General features: G+C 48.3%; 1 protein-coding gene across 2 annotated transcripts in view; it reads right to left on the bottom strand.

Moving 5' to 3' along the window:
• Positions 1–13,106, bottom strand: part of LOC121002080 (tyrosinase-like) — a 191,105-nt gene that overhangs the window by 80,302 nt on the left and 97,697 nt on the right. For both annotated transcript variants that reach the window (XM_040433378.1, XM_040433379.1), the window contains one exon: positions 8,602–9,405. In XM_040433378.1, the coding sequence (XP_040289312.1) occupies positions 8,602–9,381 (780 nt within the window). In that variant the 5' untranslated portion in view covers positions 9,382–9,405. The remainder of the gene's footprint in view (positions 1–8,601; positions 9,406–13,106) is intronic.

The following is a 13,106-nucleotide window of genomic DNA, read 5'->3' as shown; positions in this document are numbered from 1 at the left end:
AGATTACATTCAAAGAAAAACAACAATGACTTAAGGAGGTAAGATCATTCTAGACCCTTCCCACCAACCACTCCTCCCTACCCCAGTAAGCACACAAAACCTGAATTCTTGGTGGAAAGGCCATAGCAGCCGTTTATTAAATAACAATATTTTATCCAACATTATTATAATGCAAACATGAGATATACATATATGCAAACATCAACAGTACAATGTCCCAACAATCACTTTGCGGAAGGATCCTAGAAGGCAACCCAAGCAAGCTGCTATCTTCACTCCACACATCTTATCTTTTACCCTCGGCCGCACTCTCCGACCCAAGGGCACCGAATCCTCCAGAATCAATATCTTCCTCTACCCCTGTAGGCCTTTTAGCCCAACAGGATCCCCCCAGCTTTCAGCTTACCAAACCACATAAGATGCACGCTCCAACGTGTCATGCACCTAATAAAACGTAGAATTGCCTTCCAGGACCCCCCGTTAACCTGCCCCCTGCTATGACATGAAAAAAGCCCCCCAAAACAACCTAAAACAGGGCGGGTGGGTGGGCAACTTGCCTAGGCGCAACGGACACTGGTGCCATTCCCGCCCCTAACCCCAGCCTATATACGGCGCGCGAACTGCCCTGCCACCCCCACAAACCCTTCCCAGAAACACTCCACCCCTTCCTGACCACATTAACCCTAACCTGCCTGGAAACTTCCCCTTTCCAGTCAATTTCCACTGCGCTACATCTGCGCCTCGCTCCGTTGTCATACTGACTTAAGGAGGTAAGATCATTCCAGACCCTTCCCACCAACCACTCCTCCCTACCCCCAGTAAGCACACAAAACCTGAATTCTTGGTGGAAAGGCCATAGCAGCCGTTTATTAAATAACAATATTTTATCCAACATTATTATAATGCAAACATGAGATATACATATATGCAAACATCAACAGTACAATCTCCCAACAATCACTTTGCGGAAGGATCCTAGAAGGCAACCCAAGCAAGCTGCTATCTTCACTCCACACATCTTATCTTTTACCCTCGGCCGCACTCTCCGACCCAAGGGCACCGAATCCTCCAGAATCAATATCTTCCTCTACCCCTGTAGGCCTTTTAGCCCAACAGGAGCCCCCCAGCTTTCAGCTTACCAAACCACATAAGATGCACGCTCCAACGTGTCATGCACCTAATAAAACGTAGAATTGCCTTCCATGACCCCCCGTTAACCTGCCATCGGCGCACATAGGAGACACCTCACCTATGGACGTCCCGCCACACCCTGAACGCTGTCTCCAAACCCTCCTGGAGCCCCAGCGCCCACAAGTCCATCCCAATCTCGTTAAGATGAACCCCATCAGCCCTGAGGAATTCAGGTGACGCAACCTCCAATTCCCGGTGACGTACCACAAAACCGCCCAGCCGCCGCACAAAGTGCCCCACTTCCTTGTTCACCTTCGCACGCGCCTTGTTGATGCGATCCACCGACCTCGCAAAACGCCAAGCACTCCTTGCCACCACATCAGACCATACCACCAACAAATCCGGGAACTCCTCAGTCAAACGCAGCAAATCCAACTTAACATCACGAATGACATCCCTCGAGCGGCGAACACCCAAATCGTTTTCCCCCACATGCAGAACCACAATGTCAGGACACCTATCCAGGGAAGCATATTCATGGAATACAGGTAACACACGCCCCCACAGCATACCCCGCACGCCAATCCACCGGACCTGCAAGTCCTCTGGCCGGAAACCTAACTGCCGTCCGCTCCTCCTCACGTCTGCTCTCAACGCTCCCCAATACACATAAGAATGGCCAAAAATCCAGGCCAAACAAGAAGAAGGCGACCCTGAGGGTGACTACTGGCACATGATAAGGGGACTATTGGCACATGATAAAGGGGGCTACTGGCACATAAGGGGGGCTACTGGCACATAAGGTGGACTACTGGCACATGATGGGGGGGGCTACTGACACATGATAAGGGGGGCTACTGGCACATACGGGGGCTATTGGCACATAAGGGGGCTACTATCACATGATATGGGGGGCTCTTGCTACTGGCACATGATAAGGGGGACTACTGGCACATAAGGTGGACTACTGGCACATGATGGGGGGCTACTGACACATGATAAGGGGGGCTACTGGCACATACGGGGGCTATTGGCACATAAGGGGGGCTACTATCACATGATAAGGGGGGCTACTGGCACATGATAAGGGGGACTACTGGCACATAAGGTGGACTACTGGCACATGATGGGGGGCTACTGACACATGATAAGGGGGGCTACTGGCACATACGGGGGCTATTGGCACATAAGGGGGGCTACTATCACATGATAAGGGGGGCTACTGGCACATGATAAGGGGGACTACTGGCACATGATAAGGGGGACTACTGGCACATGATAAAGGGGGCTACTGGCACATGATAAAGGGGGCTACTGGCACATAATAAAGGGGGCTACTGGCACATAATAAGGGGGGCTACTGACACATGATAGGGGGGGCACTCTGGCTACTGGCACATGATATGGGGGGCTCTTGCTACTGGCACATGATATGGGGACTACTGGCACATGATAAAGGGGGCTACTGGCACATGATAAAGGGGGCTACTGGCACATAATAAAGGGGGCTACTGGCACATAATAAGGGGGGCTACTGACACATGATAAAGGGGGCTACTGGCACATGATAAAGGGGGCTACTGGCACATAATAAAGGGGGCTACTGGCACATAATAAGGGGGGCTACTGACACATGATAGGGGGGGCACTCTGGCTACTGGCACATGATATGGGGGGCTCTTGCTACTGGCACATGATATGGGGGGCTCTGGCAACTGGCACATGATAGTGGGGGGGCTCTTATTACTGGCACATGATTGGAGGCATCTATGGGGGCACATCTTACTGGCAGATTATTGGGGGGCACTATAGGGGCATCTACTGAGGCTAAAAAGAAGGGGTATTTTATATGGGGGCTCTGTATAGGGGCATTTTATACTGGGACACATTATGGTGGGTACTATGGGGAAGGGGGGGGAGGAGCACTATGGGGGTCATCTACGGGGGCACTGAGAAGGGGTATTTTATATTATCACATTATGGGAACATTAGCTCAACTGGGGGCATTACAAAGGGGTATGTTTTGCACATTATAAGGAGAATTATTTCTACTGGGGGGGGCATTATGGTGGGCTTTATTACTCCCCCATGGTATGACCCCCTAGTAGCAGCGCCAGCCTCTCCCTGCTCTGCTATCCCTCTGCCCTTTCTCCAAATCCTTATTATGAAATCTTTCTCATTAGGATAAAACACAACATCAGCTCCACCGAGCCCCCGGCCAAAGTGGTGAAGTGGTGTCCGAGACCCCCAAGGGCCAAGCCAAGTAACTGTAAGTTTTTATGGGGGTTCTACAAAAGAGCTATCGTGGGGTAAAGTTCATACTCGTGTTTACACACGTGTTTTAAAATGAATGCTTTCTCCTATTATAAACAAGTAAATAATGACGCAATGCTGTGGGGCCGGTGTGCAACTTTTTCCAGGGCTGGTTTTTATCCCCAGTCCGGCCCTGCCTACATAAATGCTGTGGAATGATTCCTCCCTGTCCTTTCCCTGCACCTTGAATAATCTTTCCCTGCACTTGTAAATCGTTTTTTCTTAAGCACAATGAAGGTTTTTCCTCGCACTGTCCCTAGCGCCTGCTGACGTCTCTCCCTGCACTAAGTAGACTGGTAAATGGCAGAATCCAAGATGGCTGCCGCTATTTATAGGGCTGTGACATCACAGGGCTGGCTGGCTGCTGATTGGCTGCATGCATGGCATTATGGGTGAGCCCGTCTTCCCAGAGTTCCTTGCTCCATGTCCTCACACGTGCAGCAGCCATTTTAGGAAAAAAATTTAGGAAATTCAGATTTGGTGCGAATCGATTTTTTCCTGAAATGCTCTCATCTCTACTAATGACCTCTGTGACTCTCAGCCGATGTTAGGTTTGGGATCCGTACACTTTTACAGGGGTCTTAGTGGTCTGGCTGTGCATCAAAGCATTCCTCTCCCTGGGGGTTGGAACCCCGACCCCTGCTAGTGATAATAGTGATATCTCTGAGACTGGGGGTAGTAGTCTGATGTTGGGGGTAGTGATCCCTGACCCCTTCTAGTCATAGTACAGACAGGGGAGGGGGGGGGGTGTTTATGGATATCTCTGAGACTAGGGGTAGTAGTCTGATATTGGGGGTAGTGATCCCTGACCCCTTCTAGTCATAGTACAGACAGGGGAGGGGGATGTGATTCTGGATATCTCTGAGACTGGGGGTAGTAGTCTGATGTTGGGGGTAGTGATGCCTGACCCCTTCTAGTCATAGTACAGACAGGGGAGGGGGGGGTGTTTATGGATATCTCTGAGACTGGGGGTAGTAGTCAGATATTGGGGGTAGTGATCCCTGACCCCTTCTAGTCATAGTACAGACAGGGGAGGGGGGGGGTGTTTATGGATATCTCTGAGACTGGGGGTAGTAGTCAGATATTGGGGGTAGTGATCCATGACCCCTGCTAGTCATAGTACAGACAGGGGAGGGGGATGTGTTTATGGATATCTCTGAGACTCGGGGTAGTAGTCAGATATTGGGGGTAGTGATCCCTGACCCCTTCTAGTCATAGTACAGACAGGGGAGGGGGGGGTGTTTATGGATATCTCTGAGACTGGGGGTAGTAGTCAGATATTGGGGGGTAGTGATCCCTGACCCTGCTAGTCATAGTACAGACAGGGGAGGGGGATGTGTTTCTGGATATCTCTGAGACTGGGGGTAGTAGTCAGATATTGGGGGGTAGTGATCCATGACCCCTGCTAGTCATAGTAACAGACAGGGAGGGGGATGTGTTTATGATATCTCTGAGACTGGGGGGTAGTAGTCAGATATTGGGGGTAGTGATCCCTGACCCCTGCTAGTCATAGTACAGACAGGGGAGGGGGATGTGTTTATGGATATCTCTGAGACTGGGGGTAGTAGTCAGATATTGGGGGTAGTGATCCCTGGCCTCTGCTAGTCATAGTACAGACAGGGGAGGGGGGGGGGGGGGGTGTTTATGGATATCTCTGAGACTAAGGGTAGTAGTCAGATATTGGGGGTAGTGATCCCCAGCCCCTGCTAGTGATTGTACAGACAGGGGAGGGGGGGATGTGTTTCTGGATATCTCTGAAACTGGGGGTAGTAGTCAGATATTGGGGGTAGTGATCCCTGACCCCTGCTAGTCATAGTACAGACAGGGGAGGGGGGATGTGTTTCTGGATATCTCTGAGACTGGGGGTAGTAGTCAGATATTGGGGGGTAGTGATCCCTGACCCCTGCTAGTGATAGTAAAAACAGGGGAGGGGGGATGTGATTATGGATATCTCTGAGACTGGGGGTAGTAGTCAGATGTTGGGGGTAGTGATCCCTGACCCCTGCTAGTCATAGTACAGACAGGGGAGGGAGATGTGTTTATGGATATCTCTGAGACTGGGGGTAGTAGTCAGATATTGGGGGTAGTGATCCCTGACCCCTGCTAGTCATAGTACAGACAGGGGAGGGGGATGTGTTTATGGATATCTCTGAGACTGGGGGTAGTAGTCAGATGTTGGGGGTAGTGATCCCCGACCCCTGCTAGTCATAGTACAGACAGGGGAGGGGGGGTGTTTATGGATATCTCTGAGACTGGGGGTAGTAGTCAGATATTGGGGTAGTGATCCCTGACCCCTGCTAGTCATAGTACAGACAGGGGAGGGGGGGGGGTGTTTATGGATATCTCTGAGACTGGGGGTAGTAGTCAGATGTTGGAGGTACTGATCCCTGACCCCTGCTAGTCATAGTACAGACAGGGGAGGGGGATGTGTTTATGGATATCTCTGAGACTGGGGGTAGTAGTCAGATATTGGGGGTAGTGATCCCTGGCCTCTGCTAGTCATAGTACAGACAGGGGAGGGGGATGTGTTTATGGATATCTCTGAGACTGGGGGTAGTAGTCAGATATTGGGGGTAGTGATCCCTGACCCCTGCTAGTCATAGTACAGACAGGGGAGGGGGATGTGATTCTGGATATCTCTGAGACTGGGGGTAGTAGTCAGATATTGGGGGTAGTGATCCCTGACCCCTGCTAGTCATAGTACAGACAGGGGAGGGGGATGTGTTTATGGATATCTCTGAGACTGGGGGTAGTAGTCAGATATTGGGGGTAGTGATCCCTGGCCTCTGCTAGTGATAGTACAGACAGGGGAGGGGGATGTGATTCTGGATATCTCTGAGACTGGGGGTAGTAGTCAGATATTGGGGGTAGTGATCCCTGACCCCTGCTAGTCATAGTACAGACAGGGGAGGGAGATGTGTTTATGGATATCTCTGAGACTGGGGGTAGTAGTCAGATATTGGGGGTAGTGATCCCTGACCCCTGCTAGTCATAGTACAGACAGGGGAGGGAGATGTGTTTATGGATATCTCTGAGACTAGGGGTAGTAGTCAGATATTGGGGGTAGTGATCCCTGACCCCTGCTAGTCATAGTACAGACAGGGGGGGGGATGTGTTTATGGATATCTCTGAGACTAGGGGTAGTAGTCAGATGTTGGGGGTAGTGATCCCTGACCCCTGCTAGTCATAGTACAGACAGGGGAGGGGGATGTGATTCTGGATATCTCTCACACTGGGGGTAGTAGTCAGATGTTGGTAAGTGTGAGAACAAGCTGAGGCATTCTCAACTTCTGGATTTTCTTCACTATGGGAACTTGGAACATCTGTAACTTTACCTGCAACCTCATGTGTGACCTCCAATAAACTGCTCGCTGGTGACAACTCCTATCAATTTCGTGACAATACTCTTTTGGCTGCAGCGATTTGGAAGTGATTATTTGTAGCATGATTGAAATGTTCAGGTATCGCCTCAGCCTAACACTTAATGACTTCACAGTCAGGTATACTACATCTATTTGTGAATAGATGATAATTGCTAATAAACGAAAAATAATTTAAATAATAATTGATAAATTATAACAAGTAATTAATAAATTGCCTGCTTGGTTTTGCTGAGTCCGACAGTGCTGTAGATAATAAGTATACAAGTGTAACAGAGCTGAGTTAGGCCTCATGCACACAAACGTATTTTCTTTCCGTGTCCGTTCCGGGTTTTTTTGCGGACCGTATACAGAACCATTCATTTCAATGGGTCCACAAAAAAAACTGTAGTTACTCCGTGTGCAGTCCGTTTCCGTATGTCCTTATTTCCGTTCCACAAAAAAATAGAACATTTATCGGCCGCATTACGGACAGGGATAGTACTGTTTTGTTAGGGGCTAGCTGTTCCGTTCCGCAAAATACGGAATGCACGTGGACGTCATCCGTATTTTTTGCAAATCTTTTTTTTGCGGACCGCAAAATACATACGTCGTGTGCATGAGGCCTTAGTTGAGGTATTTCATTCAGCCTTCCTTTCACTTACTGCTTCATCTGATTACCTGCTGCACCACCATTATCATCGCCTATTTAATTATTTATACACATTTGGTTATGTATCTTTAACCTTACTGTGTATGTAAACTATTCCATAGTTGAACTAACTCTACTCTGCTACTCTTGTAGCATTGTTTTATATAGAGCAGGGAATAGTGTGGGCAGAGTGGAAGGATGAGGAGGAGCAGGCAGAGATACAAGGATGCTGAGGAATGGGCCGAGATGAAGGGATGCCAGGATGAGTGGTGCCAAGAGTAGAGGAGTAGAAATGGAGGGATGAGGAGAAGTTGACAGAGATGGAGGGAAGCGGAGGAGCGGGCAGAGATGGAGGGAAGTGGAGGAGCGGGCAGAGAGGGAAGGAAGTGGAGGAGCGGGCAGAGATGGAGGGATGCTGAGGAGTGGGCAGAGGTGGAAGGAAGTGGAGGAGTGGGCAGAAATGGAGGGAAGCGGAGGAGCGGGCAGAAATGGAGGGATGCTGAGGAGTGGGCAGAGGTGGAAGGATGCGGAGAGGTGCCGTACAAGGAAGAGCAGGGCAGGGACTGATGGATATGGGGAAGATCTGTACTGGGAGGATCATGCAGAAATGATCATGCAGAAAAGGTGGGGAGGTGCAGGCAGAGATGGAGGGATGCCAAGAGGAGCGGTGCCAGGAGGAGAGGATCATAAATGGAGAGATGAGGGGAGGAGCGGTACCAGGAGTAGCAGGCAGAGATGGAAGGATGGCAGGTGGAGTGGGCAGAAGTGGAGAGATGCTGAGAGGAGCAGTGCCAGAATGAGTGGGTCAGAGATAGAGGGATGCTGGGAGGAGCAGTAGATAAAACTCTAGGATCAGCTATCAGAATGCCGCAAGTGTTTACTGCCTGTCTTACTATACTGTAGCTCCATGCGCCACCTGCTGGTGCTAAAACCACATTACACCCTTGATTTTTCTAGCAATTCTTTTAACACGATCTACTACCTAAGGAAGCACAATACTGCTATGCGCTCACACGATGCCCCTGTGATCTCTAGCACTGCTACATCTGTAGAAGTAAACAAAGACAGCTTTGCTACATCTGTAGAAAAATTACTACATTCATTCATCATAATTTAACCCACATAAGATACAGTACTGTGATTTACCTTCCAAAACGAAAAGTGGGAGTACGGATTGATCACTCCTTGGTCATCATTTGTTCCCAAAAGTTCATCAGTACAGATGGAGCAGTTTTTGTCCCCCCGCCAGTCATAGTACGGGATGGCAAAATCTTCATCTCTTGTCATGAGCTGGATTTGCCTTTCCAGAAATAAGAGATTTAGGCGGTGCCATCCGGGAAATGCAGGGCCCTGGTGAGCAAAGTTCTTATCAGGGATGAATGTGCTATTTATCATGAGAGCCTTCATGGAGTAATAGTGCATCCAAACAAAGACATCATAGAGAGACGCGTCTACAAAGCGGTAAGTCTCACGATGGTGTCGGTCTCCTGTGCTCAGGACAACAAAATCTTGACTTTTCGTGGTCTTGGCCAAGGCCAGGTAGCTGAATAATCTTTTTTGTTCTAGGAGTGACAGCTCGCGGATCTCTCTCCTTATGATGACCTTCTTTCTCTCACACTTCTCACCATGGTGGCCAAATCTGCAGTCACCACAATCAAAGCCACTATAGTTCCCAAAGCACTCACAAGTGTTCTCATAATAGTGTCTTGGCCAGTCTAGTCGATCGTCATTATACTGGGGGATTGTTTTTTTGGCTGTCCAGCTTCGGCATCTCCCACGACCTAACAGGGAACCACATGGGCTTTTATCCTTCCAAAGTGGACAACAAGTCTTGGTGCGAAAAGCAGCTTCAGTTGTGCAGACTCTGGGGAACTGACTCTCCACGAAGCAAAGGCAAAACGTGAGGAAGATGATGATGTGAAGCATGACTTCTTGACCTTGTTAGGAAACCTATAGATGGAAATGAATATGGAGGTTATGACCGGTATGATAGGAAGGCCTCCTGTGCTGTGTACTGGATGGAAGCTCTGGTTTGTATAATGCCACCTAGTAACCTTCTCACTACTAATGGCCATTTGTAAAATATCAAGACTATGACATGATAATTGCCGTGACTAAAATAAATGGGCTGGAGCTTTTTTAACATATCAACTTAGGATGATTTCAGGATGGGAGCTCTTTGTGAAATCACTCCCAGAGTCCCTCACTATGTTTGGAATCCAGGAGTTCCTCATCATGTTTGGCGTCCCATAGTCCTTCACTATGTTTGGAGTCCTGAAGTCCCTTACTGTGCTTGGAGTCCAGGAGTCCCTCACTGGGTTTGGAGTCCCACACTAGGTTTGGAGCCCCTCACTAGGTTTGGGGTCCCTCACTATGTTTAGAGTCCAGGAGTCTTTCACTATGTTTGGAGTCCCTTGCTATGTTTGGATCCCCTTGCTATGTTTAGAGTCCCTCATTATGTTTGGAGTCCTGGAGTCCCTCACTATGTTTGCAATCCCTCACTATTTTTGGAATTACTCACTATGTTTGGAGTCCTTGAGTACCTCACTTGATTTGGAGTCCCTCACTATGGAGTCCTTCACTATTTTTGCAATCCCTCACTATGTTTGGAGTCCAGGAGTCTCTCACTATGTTTGGGGTCCCTCGCTGTGTTTGGAGTCCCTCACTATATTTAGAGTACCTCACTATGTTTGAAGTCCCATAGTCCCTCACTATGTTTGGAGTCCTGGAGTCCCTCACTCAATTTGGAGTCCCTCACTATGTTTGGAGTCCCAGAGTCCCTCTATGTGTGGAATCCCAGAGTCCCTCACTATGTGTGGAATCCTGGAGTCCCTCACTATGTTTGGAATCTTGGAGTCCCTCACTATGTTTGGAGTCCTGGAGTCTCTAACTCGATTTGGAGTCCCTCGCTATGTTTTGAGTTCCTCGCTATGTTTGGGGTCCCAGAGTTCCTCAATATGTGTGGAATCCCAGAGTCCCTCACTATGTTTGGAATCCTGGAGTCCCTCACTATGTTTGGAATCCTGGAGTCTCTCACTCTGGAATCCCTGAGTCCCTCACTATGTTTGGAATCCCTGAGTCCCTCACTATGTTGGGAATCCTGGAGTCCCTCACTATGTTTAGAATCCTGGAGTCTCTCACTCTGTTTGGAGTTTCTCACTATGTTTGGAGTGCCTCACTATGTTTGGAGTCCCTCACTATGCTTTGAAGTAAAGTGTCTTTATAGGACAGGGAGCGTAGAGGCTACAAGGAAAAGCAGACAGAAAGTTCAAAGACTATTACTGTAATGTCTCCTCTTGTGTAGTCTCCAGCAACCACAGCAGGGTGGACAGGAACTTATTATTATTTTATGATTCCTCCCCTTTAAAAAGCATTGAGGAGAAACACTGTACTGAAAGAGTGTGAACAGCAGTTGCGCATATATTCTTCCCCTGTGCCATTTGCACATATATTCATCACCTGTGCCATTTGCGCATCCCCCCATTTGCCCATATATTCATCCCTTGTGCAGATTGTACATATAGTCATCCCCTGTGCAGATTGCACATATAATCATCCCCTGTGTCGATTGCACATATAATCATCCTTGTGACGATCGCACATATAATCATCCCCTGTGCTGATTGCACATATATTTATCCCCTATGATTACTGCACATATATTCATGACTGGTGCTGACTGCACATACACTGCTCACAAAAAGTTAGGGATATTTGGCTTGTGGGTGAAATTTCAGGGTGAACCTAAAATGCCCTCTAACCTTTACAGGTGAACTTAATGTCCCCTTCTCTAACCTTCTGAATGCACATGTCCAACTGTTCGGTGTTTTAGGACTTTTTGCACAACTTGCTGTTCTCTAACAAGGAGCTTAATGGCAAAATTCACAACAGTCACAACCAGTCTATTTGATCCTATAAAAATGGCCAGATTATTTAACAAAGTACCTAGTTTATTATTATGGATGACTAAGATGACTTCTAGGGACTTATAGGCTAGCCAGTATCCTTTTTCCTCAGGGACTTTCCCTCTCAATGTCACTGCAGGGGCCCCGATAATAAATCATATTGTAGAATCTTGCTGCTGCTACCACTGTGTGCGCAGGTAGTATTTGCATGTTGCTATCCAGTGGGCCCCAAGAAGATTTTTACTGGTGGGACTTAGGCACTCTAGTCCGACACTGCATGAATCGCCCAATAATTTTCCTGGCTCTATTAGTAGAATTAGTATTAAACAGTTCTCCTCATCATGCTGTTCACATTGTGACATCATGAGACTAAGACGACGCCTAACAATTGATAAGCAGTACCTCACCATTGCGAGGCGTGAAGCAGGATGTTCTCAGACGAAAGTGGCCCCTGAGCTTAGAGTGTCACAGAGTGTCATCAGCAGGTTGTAACAGAGAGACTGGAAGAGTCACAGAAAGGTAAAGAAGTGGATGTCCTTTGGCCACATCCCACACTGATGACCGCTTCATTGTGAACAATACCCTGCAGAACCGGATGACGAATGCCGCACAACTCCAGGCACATTTAAGAGAGGTGAGAGGCGCCCAAGTGTAACGTCAGACCATTAAAAAAAGTTTACCTCAGCGTGGTCTGTGTGCTAGACGACCTGCAAGGGTACCTGACCACACCACCAGGCACAGGCATCATCTGCTTACATAGGCCAGGGAGCATCTACGCTGGACGAGGGACCAGTGGGCCTCAGTGCTGTTCACTGATTAAAGGCGATTCAAGCTGAACAGAAATCATGGCCGCCATCGATGTTGGACAAGTCAAGGAGAGCGTTATGCATCAGCCACTGTTGTCACCAGACCAGCCTTTGGTGGTGGGGGTGGTGTTACAGTGTGGGCAGGTGTGTCTAGTCCATACAGAACTGCCCTACACTGTGTGAATGGTCCAGTGACAGCCCATACTACCTGAAGAACATCAGTAATCCGGTCATTGTGCTTCTGCAGAAACAACACAGGCCTAATCTCATCTTCATGGAGGACAATGCCCCAGCTCATCGAGGTCACATCCCTAGGGAACGGCTGCTGGAGACTGGGGAACCTCAAATGGAGCACCCTGCATTTTCTCCAGAACTGAATCCCATTGAAAACCTATGGGATCAGCTGAGTCGCCATTTAGAGGCTCATAACTCTGTACCTTAGAACCTCAATGACCTCAGGGCCGCCCTTCAAGAAGAGTGGGATGCCATGCCTCAGCATACAATAAGGAGACTTGTGAACAGCAGGAGACGTCGTTGTCAAGCTGGAATTGATGCTCAAGACCACAGGACATGTTCTGGAGACACTGACATTTTTGTGGCGGTATACCCAGCACTGGTGGTGGCTTTTGTGTCAATAACTTGTTTGAGATGAGGAGATCACCATTAATGCTTCTACTTAATGCCCAACTTTCATCATATAATATCACTGGAGCTGCAACGTTTTACAATTTCCTGAAATTTCACCCGAAAGACAAATATCCCTAACTTTTTGTGAGCACTTTATTCATCCCCTGTGCTGATTGCACATATATTGATCCCCTGTGCTGATTGCACATATATTGATCCTCTATGCTGATTGCACATATATTGATCCCCTGTGCTGATTGCACATATATTGATCCCCTGTGCTGATTGCACATATATTCATCCCCTGTGCTGA

This window comes from Bufo bufo, chromosome 5, assembly GCF_905171765.1.
Source record: "Bufo bufo chromosome 5, aBufBuf1.1, whole genome shotgun sequence".
NCBI lineage: Eukaryota > Metazoa > Chordata > Amphibia > Anura > Bufonidae > Bufo > Bufo bufo.
Note: the sequence above shows the minus strand (reverse complement) of the source record. Positions and strands in the feature narration are given on the sequence as shown.